Source organism: Mirounga leonina, unplaced genomic scaffold (genome assembly GCF_011800145.1).
Source record: "Mirounga leonina isolate KUSES-001 unplaced genomic scaffold, KU_Mleo_1.0 Mir_178, whole genome shotgun sequence".
Taxonomy (NCBI): Eukaryota; Metazoa; Chordata; class Mammalia; order Carnivora; family Phocidae; genus Mirounga; species Mirounga leonina.
Genome location: NW_023270464.1, coordinates 22413470 through 22435452, shown reverse-complemented (window position 1 = coordinate 22435452; position 21983 = coordinate 22413470). Strand labels below are relative to the sequence as shown.

At 46.2% G+C, this 21983-nt stretch overlaps 1 protein-coding gene across 1 annotated transcript in view; it reads right to left on the bottom strand.

Annotated features, from left to right (window-relative positions):
• Window positions 1–21983, bottom strand: part of ABHD2 (abhydrolase domain containing 2, acylglycerol lipase) — a 93718-nt gene that overhangs the window by 60289 nt on the left and 11446 nt on the right. Inside the window, exons 2-3 of the mRNA XM_035024111.1 lie at window positions 9302–9402; window positions 6917–7116 (exon numbers count right to left, since the gene is read on the bottom strand). Coding sequence (XP_034880002.1) covers window positions 6917–7110 — 194 coding nt within the window. The 5' untranslated portion in view covers window positions 7111–7116; window positions 9302–9402. The remainder of the gene's footprint in view (window positions 1–6916; window positions 7117–9301; window positions 9403–21983) is intronic.

Genomic DNA, 21983 nt, shown 5'->3' with positions numbered 1-21983 from the left:
TCTATCTATCTATCTATCTATCTATCTATCTATCTATCTATCTATCTATCTATCTATTTTAGAGAGAGAGAATGTGCACGAGCAGGGGGAGGGTTGGAATGAGAGAATCTCAAGCAGACTCCCAGCTGAGTACAGAACCCCACGTGAGGCTTTATCTCATGACCCTAAGATCATTCCTGAACTGAAATCAAGAGTTGGACTCTTAACCGACTAAGTCACCCAGGCTCCCCTCTAATTATTTAATACGACCTTGATATATTAAAATCGTGTATCTTGCACATCTGTGACAAATACAGTGTCTTTATATATAGAATCAGGCTTTTATTGGGGGTAGATAAAAGAAAAATGAATATTTACTGTTAGGAAGTAGAAGACGTATGAAGCAATAGGGATGGAATTGATACTGTCTGAGAGAAAAATCAAAAGCTGATCTGCTCTGCTGTCTCAAATAATTAGGAAGCATAGCTGTGCAGAAACCAAGTAAAAAAAAAAGTGCCTCTGGAAAGTTTCTACAGTGAAAATTTTTTAAAAATGATCCTTGTTGGGGCACCTGGGTGGCTAAGTTGGTTAAGCCTCTGACTCTTGATTTTGGCTCAGCTCATGATCTCAGGGTCATGAAATCGAGCCCTGTGTTGGGCTCCACACTGGCCGTAGAGCCTGCTTAGGATTCTCTCTCTCCCTCTACCCCTCTCCACCCTCTCTAAAACAAACAAACAAACAAACAAACAAAAAACCCAAAAAACCCCACACATCCTTCTTTAACACCTCCAACAATGGAATCCGAGGAGTAGATCCTCAGATGTTGGTTAACCAAGACTCGTGGCAGGAAACCAAACATGGGGACTAATTATAATGAACAGAACAGTTCAAGAGGATTCTTGTTTGGAGTTTGCACTCCGGTGAGTGAGTGAGAAGAAACTGGGAAAAGCCCAGAACACAAACCCATGAACTGTCTATGAAAGAGGTCATGATGTTTCTGCCATTCTCTTCCGAGTACCTGAAGCAGCCTCAAAGAGGAAATGCGCAGGGAGGGCGCCATGCATGCAGAGGCAGCTACGATGTTCAACTTTCAGCTCGGTTTGGAATGGGTAGGGCCCTCAACCCCACATCTCAGGTACTTTCCCCCGCACAGAGAACAATAACACCCAGCTCTTCTGAGTACAGGGGGCAGCTGGTTGCAGCAGAAAGCTAGTACGTTTTAGTCTCCAGGAAAGAAAGGGCCCACAAACATGTGGCTGTGGTTTTGATCACACTGCTTCCCTTGTCCAGACCCTGCAGGGGCTCCTGGATGTCTCTTGTGCCCAGTGAAAGCATCTCAACTATCTGTTTCTTGGCTGGTCTATTAGCTAAGCACTCTACCACGCTCCTCCTGAATGCCTTCATCTTTAGCTAGACCACGACCCACACCGACAGGCTTGCTCATGAGTGAAAAACCAGAAGCCTGGATTCCCATAGGGAATCTATAAATTTCAACAGCAGGCTTCCAGAGATGGGGCACCTGCTTCCTATCTTCACTTCCTAACCAGGGCCTGATGATGGAAACTTCGAGGAGGCCCAAGGGAAGGGTGGAGGCTGCAAACTGCCTTTATGCCTATCTGGGGTTGCCCTGCTTTAATTTAAGACTGAGACAACAATCCATCTTCTTTCAGAAACAGGGTGAGTGACCTCCCCCAAAATAAAATTCCATCAGACCTAAAGGCACACCTGATTTCCTGGAGCGCCTGCACCCCTGGGCAGTGCTGGCTGCATGATCAGGAGACAGCCATGTGGTTTCTCCTGCCCAGCCACCCAAGACACTCACCAAAAGGGGAACATCCCACCCCTACGCCTGTCGATGGAAAACAAGAGACAGAATGGCATTATACTTAAGATCTGGGAGCGCTAGGGATCCTGTTCTGTCTCAACAAGAGTGTGGCTCTGCATTTGGGATATACCTACTTTACTGACGAAGAAAAGAGAGATACGAATTCCCCCAAAACAAGGAAGGATGTGCTACATGGACACAGAAGGTACACGCTGGGGAAACACACAGGTAGGAAGAAGGAAGAGGGGCTCATTCTGACTGAAGAGGAGAGGGAGAAATCAGGGAAAGTTTCTCAGAATATCTATGCTAAGGTTTTCTTACAGGAGAAGGGGCACTTTGGTAGAGAGAGAAAGGAGGGGATCTGGGACTAGCCCAGGGCCGGAGCTCAGGAGGCAGACACTGAGTGGGCAATGGGAGAATGCCACAGGTAGGCTGGGGTCACCCTGCGGCATGTTAGGTGCTGGCCTGCTTAAGGAAGTTGATTCAAGTGGTATTGTGACACATGGGTGGGGCAAAGGCAAGGAGGTGACTCAGGACACTCCTGTAAAAGCCCAAGGGAGTGGTAGTTACACAAGTGAATACATATGCAAAATGTCCTCAACTGATACTTAAGGTTTGTGCATTGTACTTTATGTCAATGATAGCTCAAAATACCCTTTGTATTTAGAAAGAGAGGGAAAGACCCATCCCCCTCCTTTAGATTACATAACCCCTTGGGTTTTTCCGGGCCTTACACAGAACAGGCTGGAAAATCTGGGAGGGGAGATGTTATTTCCAACTAATAAGGCATGTGGAGCTTTAAGGATAAAGTAGACAGTAAGAGATGCGATTGCATAAGCTGACTTGTTAAGTGGGTCACAATATCACCTTTTCAGACTCTCTCTCTTATTTGTACTGAATGTAAAGTGATTGGCTTGATGTCTAGCACAGAATAAGTCAATGGTGGAGGGGGCAACCCCAGGAGGGGCTGAAAGAAGCCACAGGAAGACACAGAATGGCAGGTTACTGGAAAAAACTCCCACCAGGACCTTGGAACTTCAAGCTTCTAATTCTTTATATAAAACATTTTCACATACTATTGCAATCTGTTTTCCCAACAAGCCTAGGAAGTGGGAAAGAATTGTATTACTATCATTATTCCCGTTTTGCAGATGAGAAAACAGAGGCTAAAATATGAAGAAAAGAGAAACCAACTACGCTGCTGAGATTATAACCTGTAACAATCCCTCTGGAAAACAGTTTGGCAATATATGTAAAATTCCTTAAACTGAGCACATCTTTTTCTATAGCAAACATATTAACAAGAATTTACTCTAGGAAGCAATCAGATCTATATATGCATCCACCACAGCAATGGTTATAATTATAAAGATGTAAAAATGGAAAAAAAATACCCAATAAAATAGGAAACTGGTTAAATATGTTATGATGCCTTACACAATGAAATGGCATTAAATTTATCAGCGGAATTTTTTACACGATATGTTTCTAACTGAAATTTTCAAGTTGCCCACCAGTTTGTATAAGTATCAATCAATTTTGTTAAATAATAAACATGTATGCACAAAAAAGACTGGGGGGAAAAGAAGTCCTTAAAAAAACAAAAGTCCAAGGGGGCTAGTGACAGCCCTTCCTAGAACACGGGGGATGGAAACAGAAGAGGGCAGATACACAAGAAAACCTTCTCTTTGGGTTCTTGTCCTTATTCTGTAGCCACAACCCCCAGCCCCAGGATCCTTCATCTAAGTGGACTTATCTGATGCTTGATGACAACAGTGGTACTAGACTCGGGTTACTCGTGCTAAAGGGCATCACAGGAGCGCTGCCTGTTTCAGTTTACACAGGAGGAAACCAAGGGCCAGGAGGGCGGTCATTTGGTCCAGGTTTCTGTGGCTAGTTTAGAAGTAGAAGACCTAGGTTTCCATTCTAGTCCAAATTTCAATTCAAGGCTTTTTCTCTACACCACTGCTGCCAACAGCCATTAGGAAATTTGAATGGTTGACAGAATTCTGCAGCTGTTAAAAATCAAATGTTAGAACATACACAGCATTGTGGGCAAATGTCCATGGCACAAAGCCCGCCACCCAACACTATATAGACCCCTGATTTGGGCGGGTGAGGGGGAGTCTGCAGAAGAAAAAGACCCAAAGGGATGATCACCTAAGTAATAATGGGATATATCTCTGAGTAGGAGAATTATAGATGATTTTCATGTGCTTTATTTTTCAGTTTTAGAAAATGAATACACATTAAATTTTTAATTCAGAAAAAAGTGGAGATTTGTAGCATCATCTAGATCTTCTCATAATTTCTGAACCAAGCTTTAGTCCACCTGTTCCACTGAAAGCAAACATTTCTTGAGAACAAAAAAAGTGAATCACTAGGTAAATACTGATCTGTTGCTAAGTGAGCAAGAGAAACATCATCCCATTGTAAGCAAAGTTTTCCTCCAGACATTAAAAGATGCATTTCTAATGTATCTTTGGATAGATAGATTATCATAAAACAGATTCAAAAACTAACTTTAATGCAGAAAGGGAGGAAGAAAAAACTTTATTCTCATAACATGTTTTTAATCTTCACCTTTCATCGGCTTTTTTTTCTATACCAGAACAGCAGGGGGATATGCTCTGATTCCACACATAAGTCATAATAACCGGCTGCCTTCAGTCAGGGTTATTGAGTAACACCATTAGCTTGCAGTAAATCAGTTAACTGAACTTTCTAGGCCAGAAAATTGTTTGTGAAGGCTGCAGACAGGCTTCCTCTAGGAAAAAAAATCTTCAAAGTCTCAGGAGAAGCACTTTTACCCATAACAGACATGTTTCCTGCCCTCAGCTTCAGATATATGGGAGGCTGTTTCGGAAATGTGACACAGAGAAAGAACATCAAGGACAGTGGCTTCCGACAGAGTGATTAAAATAGAAAGAGGGTCACGTGGGAATTAGAAGGCCACTCTGGGGCCAGTCCTGCTAAAGACTCTCATCTCGGGCTGACCCCTTACTGCTCTCTGCTCACTTCTCTGTACCCTGAGAAGTCAGTCCACCTCCCCATGGATAAGAGGGGGACCAATGGTTTTAGTCATCCTCTCTGCTCCTGGGAAGTTTCCTCAAAATGAGAGGAAAAATCAGTCCAACCTCAAAAGTCATTAAGAAGATTAAATGCATAATATCTACGAGAGATACGAAACAAATTTAAAATGCAGGAACAAGGACAAAAGAGAGTAACGTGAAAATACTCTGCTGAGAAGCTACATGAGTGGAGGATATAGTTATTCCTACAATTAGAACCTAAATAAAAAATACAGGTTAGTTGGGGCATCTGGGTGGCTCAGTTGGTTGAACATCCAACTCTTGATCTCAGCTCAGGTCTTGAGCTCAGGGTCGTGAGTTTGAGCCCCGTGTTGGGCTCCAGCGTGGAGGCTACTTAAATAAGTAAATAAATAAAATAAGAGGTTAGTTAAAAGATGGAGGGGAAAAAGTGAATCCTTTGGTCCTTTGATCATTTGTCATGTTCAAGTAAGAGAGCTTGGATGTTTAGAATTTAGCTGTTTAAGTAATGTTCCAACATGCTCAGAGGAGGCTGGTCCTCTTCTCAAAGGGATAGGTCTTGGAAGGGAACAGTTTCTAGGCAACTTGTCCCTTTGCACCTACCCTCAAACCATAGCTAAGTAACTAAGGCTGATCTCTACCCTTCCCTAATTTGGGTTTCACCAGGAGGGAGCAGGTGACTGGTTAACGACAGGGGTGGTGCAGTGGTGGACACCGCCACGAGGTTCAAGGAGATATGTGGCCAGGGACACACTTCCACACCAGGAGAGTGGGTGCGGCCATCTCAAGAGAGTCACGTGGCGCCATACCAGCATCTTAGGCTCAGGGAGAGAGTGTGCCAGGGAGGAAAAAGAGCAAAGAGAACTGTTGGATTTAATGTTTCTGGGTTGTTTTTTAAAAGGAAAACATGAAAAGAGGTAAAAACCTGCCATAATCAACTTTTTTTTTTTTTTTTTTACTTTGAACAATTAGTATGGGATCAACTATCCATGATGTTTTTCCTGAGCCCGGACATTAGCGGCTTTTCCGTGACTTCCCCTAGCTACTCAGGAACCCATGCTGGGTAGAACTTTGCACTCATCTACGTTATTAACTTACATATTGACCCAATACTTTCACTTTTTTCTTTAAAAATGAGATAGCCCAGGAACTTGGGTCTAGCTGGGTCCCACTCAATATGAGAATAGGTGCAAATGTCCCTTGCCAGTCAGGACTAGTGAATTCTCTAAATGAAGTAATGAAGAAAAATGCCAGCCGAAGTGGAAAGCACACAGATTCTGTGCACCCTATTAGATGAGGAGCTTTTTCAGTGCATACCCTGCTGAATAAGAACACCTGGTCTAATGCCCGGTTGACACTTATCCTGTACGCAGCACTCCCCACAAGTATCAGGCAACGTGACTGACTTATGAGTCACTCTCGACTTCACAGTAACTTCTGGGTCCTGATATCACTCTTAAAAGTAAGAAAACTCCACACAATACCCTAAACACCCAAAGCCCATGATGGCAGCTCTTTGGCCTTGGCGAAGAGCACGTAAAAATCAACTAGACAATCGCACAAGACAAAGCAAGACCCCAACCTCTCAGATGCATCTGCTGCCCACTTGTCCACTCTTGAGAAGAGAACCATTTACCCAATGTCACCAACCCCCTAGAGGGGATGAAAAGTTATATCAGGAGAGGGGGAACGCCCCTATTACTGCCCACTGAGTATGAGAAACTCCACTGAGTTTAGTCCTCATGCTGAGCGGACACCGTTTAGTAAGACAGTTCTAGAAGCAGCTGCCATCTTAAGGCATGCCTGGCAGAACGTTATCTGCCGTTCAGAACGGCGTTTGAAGAGGCACAAACAGTGCAGGAGCCATAATCAGCAAGGTGGAAGGAATTCAGACCCAGGAGAGCAGGGAATGCTTCATGCCCCAGGCTTGGCCTGAGCCCTGAGGGAAGACAGATTTACTCGGAGGACATCAACAGGGACACAGTGTGTGGAGATTCTCTGCACACTGCACCGGCCAAACAGACCAGCGGGTGGGCATACGGTGGGTGTGGGGTCTACTCACTCTTTGGTCAGAAGAGGACAGGACTTGAGCAGAAAGCGCGAGAGCCCCGAGTCCTGGAAGTAGAGGTCAGGCGGCGCTGTGGGGCTCTTCAGATTCAAACAGCGGACGATCACGTACAACACGGCAGCCACGGCAGCCAGCTTTACCCCGTCAAACACGGCCGGGAGCTCGGGGGTCTCTAGCATGGCATTCATCTTGATCTGGGGAGCAGAAGCGCACAGCTAGGGTTAGAAGCACACTGAGGAGGGGCAGAGCCCACCACACTAAGAGGCAAGGCCGATGACAAGTCACAATCTGGGTATGTTCATAGGGCCACCTAGGGCGATGGCCATCAGCGTCTTCAGGCCACCAGTGGCCTGGCAACAACCCAAATCACAAACAGGCTTGTGCACTGATAAACTGGGTAAGGTTTTGTTTTAAATCGAATGAGCTCTTCTAAGAGAAGCAAATTAGAAAATGTTGAGAATAGCATCCTTTGGGGAGCGGGAGAAAGAAGTCCCGCCAGAGGCTCAAGCTGGCCTAGAGGTGGCCCACTGATTTCCGTGGGCTGGCAGCCTTGAGTGGTTCTGCACCAGGTGTTTGTGAAGCACCATGTTTACAGCCCGGGACAGAAATGTGGGAGGGACCGCTACTGTCCACAGGTGTGACGGTACTGCTCACCGACCCCCCGGGGCCCCCCACTGCCAGAGGAGGAGGAAACAAAGCAAGCTAGGTCTGACTCGGCCATCTGCTCCTGGTTTGGCGGGGGGAGGGGGCAGCCCCGGTGCTGGAGTCAAGTTCAGACTCGGCCCCGGAGCGGGGCAGCGATCCTTGAGCCTGGGTTTCAGGCAGTGAGAAATGGAACCGGGCAATTTCTTTCCTCACTGAAGGTATCTGACGATAGCCATTCGTCCAAAATCCAGACCAAAATTAAAAATTGGGAGTGCAGAAAACGTGTATGCAGGTCTGGCTTTGCCCGGAGCTCTCCTGATATTTTGTTTTGAGGTGGCTTTACCTTATACACAACACACACACACACACCTTCCAAACATCAACAACAACAAAAGTAACAGCAACAAAAATCCAGTTTTTTCCTTGCTGCTCAGGAGAAAAGCAGAACATTAGGTGTTACCTTAAAAATCAGGAAAACCACGAGCTTAACGAAAAGGAGAAAATGGTAACTCACAGCCAAGGTAGCTATGGCAACAGCTTCTCTGGAATGGTGTCAAGTAGCCTCTGCTAAAAACAGTCAGCATGAGAACTCTGGTGGCCCACAATGCAGCCAGAATGGGCAAGACAAAACAACCTCCCGAAAACGTGTGCGGGGCATGACCGAATGAACTCTCTACAGATCTGCAGTGAGGCTAAAGGGGTCCGAGAAACCCTTCCCTGAGGTCAAGGTGACGTTGGCAAATACAGGACTGAACACACTGCCGATGACCTCTGGCAGAGGTCCCAATTCAGTGAGGAAAGGCAATGAAAGATCAGGGCTCAACTAGCCTTCCACCATGGGGGCAAGAAAATAATTTTAAAATATGGATCCTACATGATTTTGACTCAAAATACACTTTCAACTGTATCAACCTTTGAACCTTTATGATCTGAAAGTTGCCTTAAAACCTAACTTCTGGAGAAGTGTCACCTCACTCCTGGGGCCACGTCCCCGAAAGGCTGGCTATTTATAAACCCTTCAAACAGGATTCTTCACTTGGGGTCTGTGGGTTCCCTACAGGATTCCAGGGTCCAGGAACCCCCTGCAATTAGATGTAAAGGTTTGTGTGTATGTGGTTTTCTGTGGCAAGGATCTGCAGATTTCAAGATTTATTTATTTGAGAGAGAGAGCGCATGAGAGCATGTGCTCTGGGGAGGGGCAGAGGAAGAGAGAGAATCTCAAGCAGACTCCTCGCTGAGCACAGAGCCCGACGCGGGGCTCGACCTCACGACCCTGAGATTGACGATCTGCAGATTTGGTCAGGTTCTCCAAGGGGCGTGTGGCCTAAAAACGTACACAGCTCCCAAAGTGCTCCACAGGTTTCCCCTGCAGCTCTGGTCCCCCACCTCTCGGGTGCCCTGCCACCTAAGCCAGTCAAACCGGCAGCAGACAAACACCCAGGACGCTGCTGTTCATTAATATGATTTTTCAAGGCCCCAAACAAGGTCCAGCAGGAGTTCCAAAGTCTCTCTGACACGAAGCTGGTAACACGCTCTTTCCCATCCCCTTTGTTGGAAAAACAACCGAGAAACGCAGCAGGTGGTTTTACAGGTTTCCTTGTTGGTCAAGAATTGAAATTTTATGGAATTAAAAAATGAAGTCCCTCCCGCCATCCCCACTTCCTCTCATTACTTCCTAACATAAGGGGAAGTGAAGAGGAGAAACAAACAAACAAAAGTCTGGGCCATACATACCTATGTCCCTTCTTCCTCTCTACTGCAAATATTGACTGTCCTTGAAGAGTTGTACAGCTGGGCCACTCGGGTCAGATCTCCTATTCAAATTAACCTAAAAGCTGAAAAGATTGGATGGTCACGTTCCATTGGATGAGAAAGAAGCAATTTAATTAAACTAACAGTGCGGTCTAAGTCGCTCTTCATTTCAAGTCTTTGGGGAGAGAGACCATTTCTTTCGTTAATGAGTGCCACACTCTTGGCCGCTTGGCCATCTGAACAAACCTGCTTGGGGACGTCTTTGTGGAGCCACAAACTGACAGGCTCTTTGGTTTCCAGGACAAGTTATCTACTGCCTTCAGAACTCTGGCTAAAGCAAACCCATACGGCTTTCACGCTTTATCTTAGAAAGTTATCTTCACCAACGTCTGAGTGTTATCATCTGGGCGACTGAGGAGATCACTTATTAGCAAGGCCTGAGGTCAAGACAGCAGTGGGTTGATGCATCCCTTGTCTCCCAAACACCGAGCAGTGACAGATGAAATGTGAGCTGAGAGAGAGAAGCCTGTGAGCATGGATGGGCTTGGAAGCCCAGCACCGGGAGCAGAAGAATGCTGAAGGCACGGAGTGGGAAGTCACACCGCCTGCCAGGGGTCTGGGTCAGGGCTGGGGGCCGGGGGCTGGGGGTGCCAGGAGCTAAAAGTGCTCTCTGTGAGTGGGGACCCAGAGCCGGGCCCACTGTGCTGTAAATGCATGGCCTCCAAAGCAGAAAACAGAAAGGGGTGGGGGTGGAGGGGACAGCTGGTATTTATCTAGCGCTACCTATGTGCACCAAGCCCTCTCTGTGCTACTTTACCTCTGCCATCCTTACTGCACCCTGTGGAGCCGGTACTGGTCTTATCCCCATTTCACAGACGAGGAAACTGAGGCATAGGAAATTTGAATGACTTGCCCAAGGCCACCCAGCTAGTAGGTAGAGAAACCAGGATTCCTATCTGGCTCCAGAAGCCCTCCTCTTCACCACCACGCTGTGCTATTTGTAAGGAGGAAAAGTAAAGAGAGACAGAGAGAGACAAAAGCAGGCAAGAAAGAAAACCGAAGGGACAGAAGAGACAGGAGACACCAGCGGCTTGCCCAAAGTCACACAGCGGTGAGAGCGGAGCTGGGATCCGAGCCCAGGGTTCTCTGATTCCATCACATCAAAATGACTTCAAAAGGAAATGAAAGCCACTTGAAGGGGAGACTCAATTAACCTTCAGAGGAGTCTTGCTCAACCTCAAGTTTTTATTATTTCTTCATATTCTGAGACAAATTAGCCACAGAGGACCAGGCTTTGTTGAGGTGGGGACCAAAGAGCAAAGTCTCCAGCCACATCACAAGGCACTTGACCTTTCCCGGGCTCGGCTGCCAACTGGAAAACAAGGATGGAACAGACCAAAGATCCTAAATCAGCAGCCCATGGGATTGCATTGTGGTTGACTAGCATTTTAAAAAATTAAGTTCATTAGCCACCAAGTTATAAACACCAGGGGATTTCAGATAAAAATCTGAATTTCTGGTTTCTCTTGGAAAAAAAAAAATAGAAGATTTGGCAACACTGAGCTTGTGTTCTCACTTGAGAACAAGATATGGAGCTGAAAGGCAGCTGCCCCCTCCAGACAGGGCCTGCGATCTCCGTGCTGCCACAGTCCCCACCACTCCCTATCGTGGCCCCCAACACTGGACCCCCCCGCCCCCCACTTAATTATTCATGGTGCTGGAGTGGTTCCTGTGGCCATCCGAATACGGGACCCTTGGAGAAACCTGTGTTAAGATCCCTCTGGCCCTGGATAAGTCTGTGCTGACTGAATATTCAAAACACACTAATCAGTATATGTATAAATAATAAATTCACAGAAAAAATTATAGAAAGACAGAGTGGTACATAAGATGTGATGTGCTTTGTTGTTATTCACACGGATGTTTATCTATCTTGACTTTCTCCACAAACTATTTGAGGAGGTTTCAACAAAATGCTGACTGGAAATGCATGTAGAACAACCCAGAAATGTGGCAGACGGCTGACTGCTTCCCAAAAGTCTCTCCTTCTCCCTAGTAACAGAGACCTGTAAAATAAGCCTGCCTCACTGGAAAAAACTGTAGATCCCAGCTGCCCTTGCAGGTAGGTGAGTCCATGTGACTAAATTCTAACCAATTCTGGAGGTGCTGGTCTGATTTCTCTGAAGCCTCCTTAAAAGGCAGGAGGTTAACTCTTCTTCCACCCTTTTCCCTTCATGTATCCCAGGAATGCAGACGATGTGACTGCAACCCCAGCAGCCATCTTGGGCCATGAAGTGACCTTAAGGTTGCTCTAGGGGCCACATTAAGAGGATGGCAGAGTAGAAAGACAGAAGCCTGGGGTCCCTGATGATTTCATGCGGCCACCATGTCAGACCTAGACTGCCTACCTCCGGGTTTCTTTTATGGGAGAGAATAATCCCTCGCATGTTTAAGCCATTGTTACTTCTAGACTTTTCTAGTCTGCAATTTTTTAAAAAGATATTATTTATTTATTTATTTGAGAGAGAGCGTGCAAGTGGGGAGAGGAGCAGAGGAAGAGGGACAAGCAAACTCTGCGCTGAGTGTGGAGCCCAATGTGGGGCTTGACCCCCAGATCACAACCCAAACTGAAACCAAGAGATGGATGCTTAACTGACTGAGCCACCCAGGCGCCCCTAGTCTGCAATTTCTAAAAACACAGAAGGAAATACTATATACTCAAATCTTTCTGGATGCTACAATCGCTGGGTCATTAGAGTATAGGTAATTTTTCTTTTTTTCTCTTTTCCAAAATCCATAATAATAATATCGTTCTCAGAAAAAAGCCTTAAGATAGCAACTAATAAAATCTAAGAAGGGGGGTGCCTGGGTGGCTCAGTCGGTTAAGTGGCTGCCTTTGGCTCAGGTCATGATCCCAGGGTCCTGGAATCGAGTCCCGCATTGGGCTCCCTGCTCAGGGGGGAGCCTGCTACTCCCTCTGCTTGTGCTCTCTCTCTCTGTCAAATAAAAAAATAAAATCTTAAAAAAAAAATCTAAGACGGTATTACGAACATCTAGACAAGAAAAACAGCTCTGTCAACACACACAACAATTACGGAAGTGAGTAAGCCTAGAACGGACCTGAACTTTCTGACAACAAGAGCAAAGAGGGGAAACCCAGTCAAACCCCTGGTTCTCCAAAGTGGAAAGAAAGGTACTGTGATTGTGCTCTTATCCCACAAAACAAGACAGATAAGAAGGGGAAGCAGGGCTTTTCTGATACAGAATCACTAAGAAAACAAAAACCTCTGCGGGACTTTATATAAGGGGACCTTGAGCGACGTGATAGGCAATGTCCTCCTACAACGTTTTTTAACAGCAAATGCAGTAGAAAATTAATTTCCTCAACCCTTAAAAAACACCAAGAGCTTTGAATGGAATTCGGTTCAGTGAAGGCAATCCTATGAGAGATTTGTAATTATTATGGTCCAAAGATGCACCCTTGATCCAAGGCTTGAACCAGAAGTCCCAAGAAGCAGGGCAGTTCTACCGCATGTCCCCAGGGCTACCTCCCTTGAACTTCAGTGGCTCAAGGACCCGGCAACCTACCATGTGCCTAGCACTACGCTAAACATTGCGTTGGACCACAATGAAGTAGAATTCTCATTTTACCTAGGGAGAAAAGAAGTTAACCTTTTTAAAAATTTTTATTTTAATTTCAGTATAGTTAACATGCAGTGTAATATTAGTTTCAGGTATACAATATAGTGATTCAACACTTCCATACAACACCTGGTGCTCATCACAACAAGTGCCCTCCTTCATCCCCATCCCCTATTTCACCCATCCAGCCGCCCACCTCCCTGCTGGTCACCATCAGTGTGGTCTCTACAGTTAAGAGTCTGTTTCTTGGTTTGTCTCTCTCTTTTTTTTCTCCTTTGTTCATTTGTTTTGTTTCTTAAATTCCACATGAGCGAAGTCATATGGTATTTGTGTTTCTCTGACTGACCTTTCGCTTAGCATAATACTCTCTAGCTCCCTCCATGTTGTTGCAAGTGGCCAGAGTTCATTCTTTTTGATGGCTGAGTAATATTTCAGTGTGTGTGTGTGTGTGTGTGTATACCACATGTTCTTTATCCATTCATCTACTGGGGGACATTTGGGCTGTTTCCGTATCTTGGCTATTGTAAATAATGCTGCAGTAAACAAAGGGGTGCATGTATCCCTTTGAATTAGTATTTTTGTATTTTGGGGGTAAATACTCAGTAGTGTGATTACTGGATCGTAGGGTAGTTCCATTTTTAACTTTTTGTGGAACCTCCATACTGTTTTCCATAGTGGCTCCACCAGTTTGCATTCCCACCAACAGTGCATGAGGGTTTGAAAAGAAGTTTATCTTAAGGCTCTATACTTCAGAAACTTGGGGACAAGAATATATTGGTCTAGGAAAAAATTAAGCAGGGAAAGACTCATGGAGCAGCTAGATCTACAACTGGGACTTGAGTATGGGATTTAGAAGAAGCATGTGTAAGTGTGAAAGAGAGTGTATGCATGTGCACTTACAGTTTATATCAATTATATACAAATACATATTTAATACACATATTAAATCCATATATATACGTGTGTGTGTGTGTATAAAACCAGGCATTAATGAATTGGCAATTTCAGAACAAAACCCTTGACATCCATTTTAATTTATCTTGCAGCATTTGATTTTATGGAGTTCTCTCTTCCCAAGTTTGACCTGCCACAAAATATTAATATTCTGAACTTGTTCCAGACATAACAAAGTAAGCTGCCATTGTACTATTTCATATGCCCCCTCTCCCTTTTCTGGGCAGGCAAAAGCCGGTTAATAGGAACATCAGGCAGCCCAGGTGGGGAAAAGAAGGCACACAGAACAGCAGGGGGGCTGGGTGTGTGCAAGACAGAAAGGAAGCATTGCCCCACCCCCACCCCACCTCCACCTCCTCGAAAGGAAGAGCTAGGGCTGGGCTCACTGCGCACCAGAGAGCCACACCTCCCCTTCTCCCACCGGTCATTTTACGAGTGCATTTACTCATAAAATGCTGTAATTGATACTTAAAATTCTGTCGGCTCTACATGAACGGGGCAACCTAAGGTGCAAAGGGCCACAAAATGCCCACCCGTGTAGGAACTTTTAGTAGTGCCTCAGTCTCTATCTAGGATGTGCTTGACTAGTCTTTCCACCAGCGCGAGGGCCCAGGCTTCTCACTGCTCTCCCATGGCTAAGGGTGTTATTTTGAGATGGACACAGAGATGCAGGGAGAGATGGGGCCCCTGGGCTGGGAGAAGCTCCAGCCTTGGGGTTCTAAGACCTGGGTCCTAGCGTCCGCTCTGCTCCTTCCTAGCCAGTGACCTTGAATAAGTCACTTAACCCTAAGGACCTCAACCATAAAACGAGAGGATTAGGTTAGAAACAGATGATGCCAAAGGTCTCCTACGGCTTGAAATTTCTGAGATTCTAGGGATAGAATTGCAGTCCTTGGCTAAATAGCACAGGAAAATCTCTCTGTGCTCTGTAATAAGAGACAGCCCCCGCCTCCCAGCTTACTCTGTGGACCATTAACAACAAAACTCCCAAGAACAACACCCCTCATGATCTTTGTTCTTCCTTCAAGTAAGTTAAACAGTTATACATTTTCAGCTGTGCCATTTATGCCCATAATTCTGTCATATTCCTTCCACCTGCACAGGTGAGTGATGATTTCAGCCTCAGAATATTAATGTTCACTGACGATACAAAACTTACAGTGAGGAAAGAAAGAAAAAACCAAGCAGAGTCCTCAAACATGGAAAATTCATTACATGGTGTGTGGGATGCATAGTGTCCCCCGCCCCCCAAAATTCACGTCTGTCTGGGACCTGTGAATGTGACCTCCTTTGGAAATCAGTCCTTGGCAGATGTAATTAAGTTAAGACGGGGTCACACTGTTTAGAGTTGGCCCTAACCCCAGGACTGGTGTCCTTGTAAAGGCCGGGAAGTTTAGACACGGAGACACAGACATGCAGGGAAAACCTTTTAAAGGTGGAAGTGGAGACTGGAGCGGAGCATCACCAAGACAAGGAATGCCAAGCACTGCCAGCAACCAAGAGAAATTAGGAACAAAAGCCCGGAACAGACTGTCCCTCCGAGCCCTCGGGAAGGAACCCACTTGACGATACCTTGATTTCAGGCTTGCTCAGAACTGTGAGCGAATATGCCCCAATTACCTCTCATGACTCAGTAATTTCCCACCTCTGTCCTTCCAGGCTGAAGAGACCCTCTGCCACGTCCTCTTGAAAGGTTCCTTGTTACCCAGACAAACTCCAGCCAATTCAGACCCAAAGCAGCTAACTGACAATGAACACTCACAGGCTACTTATTAACACAATACAAATGGGATTTTGTGCACAAATATTTATTGGCTTGGCTTCTTTGCCTCTGTGATTTAGCTGTCAGACCACCCTTTTCCTCTCCTAGTACCAGTGACATATGGAAACCCTGAGACAGAGACATCTGGGGAGGGGGTGTCTCCTTCCCTTGCAACCCAAGAGGACCTGACGAATAAGCTCCGGTACTTCTGTGGGTCCCACGGTCAATACCTCGTAAGGAAAACCAAACCAAACCAAACTCCTAAAGAATTTCTCTCTTCCTATTCCACTCTGGTGTGGATGGGGATTTCATTTAGGTCCAGGCCCTGCACTGAGTTGGCCCAGGATCAGATCCTGGCCCCACCAGTTAACGGAGCTTGTCCTTGGGCCTCATCCGAATGTGTTGATACAGAGATGGGATTTTATAACACTCCTCAGATACGGTAAGTGCCCCCAAATATTAGCTGTACCATCACCACTACTAAGCTCTCCTCCAGTTTTCCTTAGTAAACTCCCCCATCTGGCAGAAGTTACCCCAAAAGATATTCTTTCCTACCTGACACAGAGGTACTGTGAGGGGTTACTACACCAAAAAGTAACTGGCTGGCTGACTGGGTGGGCCTCCTCTAACAAGTCTGCCATTACCCCCAGGACACACTCTTCTTGATTCTTCTACCGGGGAACCATGTTGAACTTAGTGAATCACTGGATAGTAAGTGTTCTTCACCAAGTTGTGTTAACAGTTCCAAGACGTGTTCTTGTTTCTGTGCTAAAAGGGGTTCCAGCTGTGCACAGCCCGGAGCCCTCTCTCTAATGCCAGGGGAGGGGGGGTCCCTCCTTTCCCACCGAAGGGCTGTCCCCTCACCCCCACCCCCTTCCTGCAGGTAAAACTACTCTTTTTTTTTTTAAACAGGTAAACCTACTCTTGCCTGGCTTGGATCTGCTGACACACCTCTTCAGTGCCCTGAAATAAGACCCTAGGCCAGCACTGGAAGCCTCGGACAGGCTCCGCTCCTCACAATGGCCCCGTGAGTCGTGTCAGGAGAAGGACAGCGGAAGGCCACAGCACAATGCTGACGGAAACCTCACGTCACCCCAATCCGTTAGCTTTGTTGGTGGCAGCTTAGGAAAAAAACGCCGTCGACCCTAGATGGAGGCAACGTGCTATCTTTGAGGAGAAAGCCGGGAGGAAGAGGGCCAGTCTCTCCCCCACTTTACCTGCCATTTCCCTAAAGAAGTCACAGCAGTTAGAGAAGAGAAAAAATAAATAAATAAGTAAAAATGAAAAGCAACTCCCTAGCAGGAGAGAAACAAGCGCAGAGCAGATGCTAGGAGAAAGCCCAGCCGTGCCCTCACGGCCACGGGGCCGGGACGAGTCAGAGGCAGGGCCGGGGGCCGGAAGGTGCCAAGGGACATCCCGGGCTACCCAGAACCGTGCCCTTCCGACAGCTGGGCTGCCTCGGGCCCTGTTCTCGCTCACAGTGAGCTTCCAGTGCCCCGGGTGAGCCCCTCTGCCGGCAGCTCACAGAACCATCTCGGCATGTGCAGGCTGTGCCAGGCCTGCCTGTTCTCCCCAGGAGGGTTCTGTTGGAGGAGTCTCCAGGGTGACGGCTCAAGCCCGAAGTGATGGAGGGCCCTGGCAATGACGGGGCCAATCCTGTTTCCAACAGACGCCACGAGAAGTTTATTTATTTCTGAATATCGAGCACTGCGGACCTCGACTAGATCTCCTTCAGCAAATCAGACTGGGTGGCCACCAGCACGCAGCTCCCCACCAGGGAAGTGGCCGAGGGGAGGGAGACGAGCAGGCCCCTTGGTGACCTAGCACAGCAGCTCTTACAAATCAGGTGCCCCAAAATGAAGGGACTGTCCGAAGTCACACACAATTTGGTACAGAGAAGGGGAGGAATCTACAGATAATTAAATACACGTATGCTCACTTTGTTCTCAGATGCGGCCACAATTCAGGCCTTGAGATCGCCTCTTCGTGTGTGAGCTGTTTAATTTAACCATAGTCTTCCACAAAATCATAGGGTCGCATACTCAACCTGCTGAAATTTCAGAAAATGTCCTACAAGTTCCTAGTAAGAGCAAAGTTACCCTGTGCGAGCAAATGTAAACCTCACATTTAAATGTCAGGAATGGCTACTAACCCACCAGTTTTCCCAAAAGAAAATCACTAACCTAAAAATAGCTGGAGATTGAGTCACAGTTAAGCACGCACATTTAACTGAGCACTTTTACAGGCCCTGACTCAGACATAGAAAGGAGGCTGGCCTCTGCCCTTAGCGAGCAGCCCTGCTGAAACAGTGCTGGGCTTCCCACTGGACACAAAGGGGTAAATAAAGCACTTAGGAAAATCACCAGCAAAATTGTTTTCTCTACCACAGAGAAACCATTCAATCCTTACCTGAGAACAAGCAAAAAAATCGTAAGCCGGGTGTTTCCTTTATGGAGAGCCTAGAATTTTTTTTTTTTTTTGAGTATAAACAGTAAAATCTTTACTGATAATTTGCGCGTATTTGTATAGCATGATAATTGAGCCTCCTAGGGCAATAGTTGATACAAACACTTCTTCTGGTGGGGGGTGAACTTTATAGGTAATATGATAATGCTGAATGCATACTCTGTGAAGATTGCCCTTCTCTGAAATATATCCCAAATATCACACAAAATTTTGCCAATTAGAATTTCATAGGATTTGACAAGCCAGTATGCACCCCCTACCTACCCACTCACAGAGCAGTGCCATCAACACTCTGGATTTGAGGCCTTCTGTAAATCCAGACCAAGTTCAATTCAGGGTTCAGAGGCTTTCAGTTTAAGAACTGGGAGCCTAGAATTTTCTAAAAGGACAGGCACTTTAATGAAGATATTGGATCACTGTACACATTGTGTTAAAACGCCTATAGTGTAGGGCGCCTGGGTGGCTCGGTGGGTTAAGCGTCTGACTCTAGATCTCAGCTCAGGTCTTGATCTCAGGGTCATGAGTTAAAAAACAAAACAAAACAAAAAACTTACACTGTAAGTAATTTCTGTAATATCAAAAGCAAATCTCAGTTTGCCAGAACCCAAGAAACCTAAGTGCCCAGTTTCCTGGAATTTTTAAGAGAAGGGTACAATCGAAGAGAAGAGCCTCTCCAGATTTACTGCACAAAAGAAATTTCCTGAGCATGTCCTAGGAACAGTACGGCTCCCGCCCAGTCTTCTAGGTCTGCAAACAAACTACCAGGAGACTGGAGGAAATGGCGGGAGGGCAAGACCCTAGTTCGTGCCTGGCACAGCCCTTGACACTGAAGAGGAAGTTTCACCCAGAGCTAAAACAGGACACTTACAAGCTACCCTCAGAGAGAAAGTAACTGGGAATCCCCATTTCTGAGCATTCTGGTTTCCCAAGACCCCCGGGGCCAAAGCAGAGCATGGCTACGTGGCTAAGACACAGAGGGCACACCCCACAATGAAAGCATCACACATGCAGCCCACGGTACCTCTGGCGTTGGCCCTTCATCACGCAGTGTCAAGAAGCAGACGTGTGAGAAGACCTGACCAGCAGGTCAAGCCCTCTGCCCCTCCCCAAGGGAGAAAGACTTTGCCCGCTGGGCTAGCTCGCCAGCCCTCCAGCTCCTCTGGGATCTGGGGTTCTCTGATGATGAATTCTGTCAGTTGTGGGGGCAAGAGCTCCTCTCGGGGCTCAGCCACCAGACCCTTCAACCCAGGCCTAGACAGCAGGAAAGGTTCTGGGCTCTTTGCCCTTCCAAGACCAAGAAGGTTCTGGAGGCAAGGGTACACAATGTGCATGGCATTTTAAGGCATGCTTTACTTATTTCTGTCTTATAAGTACCTCGGACACTGTGAGTAGAAACAGGACCTCATGCCAGCTTAGGGCAGCAGGCTTAAAGGTCACATGGATTCCACGTGACAAATGCCCAGGTCTTAGAAGATAAACTCCACTGGTTAAATGCTAATATGAAGTGCTTCACACTCAGGCCCATGGGCTAAAAATGAAAGAAAGGATATTGTGAGATAATCACCACCTGGGGGTACTAAACAAGCCAGCCCCAACCTCCATGGAGGCCCTACCTAGCGTCTGCCATCAGTCCTGCTCTTTCTGGGCACTCAACGGAGCCTCGTCCCCAGCCTCTAGGTCACCACCACCATTCTGGCTGTGAGAAGAGGGAAGGGATCCCATTTGTGTCTCCACACCAGTGGCTTCCAGGGGCATCTGGAGTTATTCTCTCCTCTAAACATGCTGTGTTGTGCAACTCTGGGCAGATCACTTGCCCTCTCTGGGGATTTTGGAGTTTACCCTAGGAGCCCATGTGCTATAATCAAACAACAGATTTTAGAATCGGAGGACCTGGGTTTGAGTTCAGATTCTGCCAAATGACTTTGGGCAACCCTGGGTGAATTATCTAAGTTTTATGAAAGTTTGCTTTTTCTTCTATGAAATAGGAGGGGGGTGGGGGTTTACAAACATTACAGGTTATTAAGGGGAAGTAATTAATGAAATTATGTAGGTTAAAAAAAAAGCTTTATGGTTATGAAATACCTACAGATATACTCAAGATAAAGTTTGTAAAATGCCTTGAGCTTTTTAGAGGAAAGCTGCCTTATTAAATATTTCAAGATGATAAAAATGTTAGTTTTAAAGCAATAGCTAGGGACTTTAAATACATGAAGAGCTGGAATTGGTCCCCCAGGCTGTCCTGAGTTTGGCTTTATCAGATCCTTCACTGATGACACTGAAATAGCTAGAAAAATAAAAATTCAAAAGCTCTAAGACAGAAAGGGTTGATATATCTTGAGGTCTCTGCTAAATAGATTGCTTTTTGAAGTAAACAGACAGAAGTGGGTTCACACCCTCAAGTGTTCTGTCTCCTCATTCATCCAACACAAACATCTCACTGTTGTTCCAGGCCTCTCCCAGTCTTGCCTCCTCCTTAGGAAGCAAGCTTTCTCAGCCTTTTTTAAGGCCCAAGGGCAAGTCCCAACTGCTACCCCTTATCCCAGTGGTCTCCCCCTCTGGTTTTTGTCTGTATCAGCCTGTATTTTACCTGTTTCAGCCATGCATCTGCTTGCAGTCCACCTCAGTCTACCTCCACCCAACGCCACAGGAGAAATCTATACAATACTGCATACCATAAGGCAGGTGTGTCTCAGCCACTAGCTCACTTTATGGAGGTTCCTCCTCCCCTGGGCTTTCCCCATGCACACGTGTCTCCTGAGAGGAGGAACTAGCCATCAGGGAAGATTCTTACATCAGAAATGAGGGAACTGCTTCTCCATAACTGGGAAAGAGAGTGATCCCATTTCTCAAAAATTGATTTACCTGTATAAATTGGAAGCACCCTCATGGATAAGGCAGTGGTTTGTTAAGTAAAGAGGACAGAACTGCCCCTCCCCCCAAAAACGTGTGTCAATACCACAGGGCTGAGGAGGATGTTATGCAAATCCACACCCCTCTTTTGACCTTCCACCCTGCGCCCCAAGGGTACCAAAGGCATTAGCTTCATTCTAATTGGGAAATAGTACAACTCCATGCATATTTTAAGTACAGAATCCTAAAGTGCCAACTACAAATACTAGAGGAATTCAAACAAAGGAAGCAGAAGGAAGGAGGTGGGCTCAGATAGCTAGGGACCCAGGGGAAGAGATGGGACAGGAGAGAAGGTGAGAAGCAAGGTTGGGGTACAGACATCAGGCTGGGCTCCCAGGCTGAGCTAGCCAAGGCCCAAGAATGCTGGAGGGTCTGGGTGCATGTGGCAGGAGGTGTGAGAAGCTTTTATTTGTAACCCGATCCATGGGACGTTGGACGAGCGTTGTCATTTGCCATTTGAATATCACTGCAAGCCCTCAATGGCATCCAAATCGTTTTTCTTTTTTTAAATATAGTTAACACAAAATGTTACCATGCAAATAGTTTTGTACGACCTGCTGAACTATACAGGAATCTTCATTTTGGGGGTCCATCCCCTTAAGGCCCTAAAAATCATACCATTTCCCATCTTTGCATTTTGCAAACACCCTTTCATAACTAAAAAATTTCATAACTAGCCTCATCTCTCCATAAAAGTAATGATTCATATTCCTTTTGTCTCCGTTGGGGGTTCTGGTCCATGCCCTTCTAATTCAATCCTCGTGTAAATTCTACACAAGTTTAAACGTAATGGTGTTGAGCACACAGTGGGGCGCTCTGCACATATTTATTGGCCGAGTCCGTGGGAAGGCCTAACGCATCACCATTCTGATTCCCTGAGCAGAATTGTCTCACGAGGAGATTACTACATGAGGCTGAAAGGTACAGGTC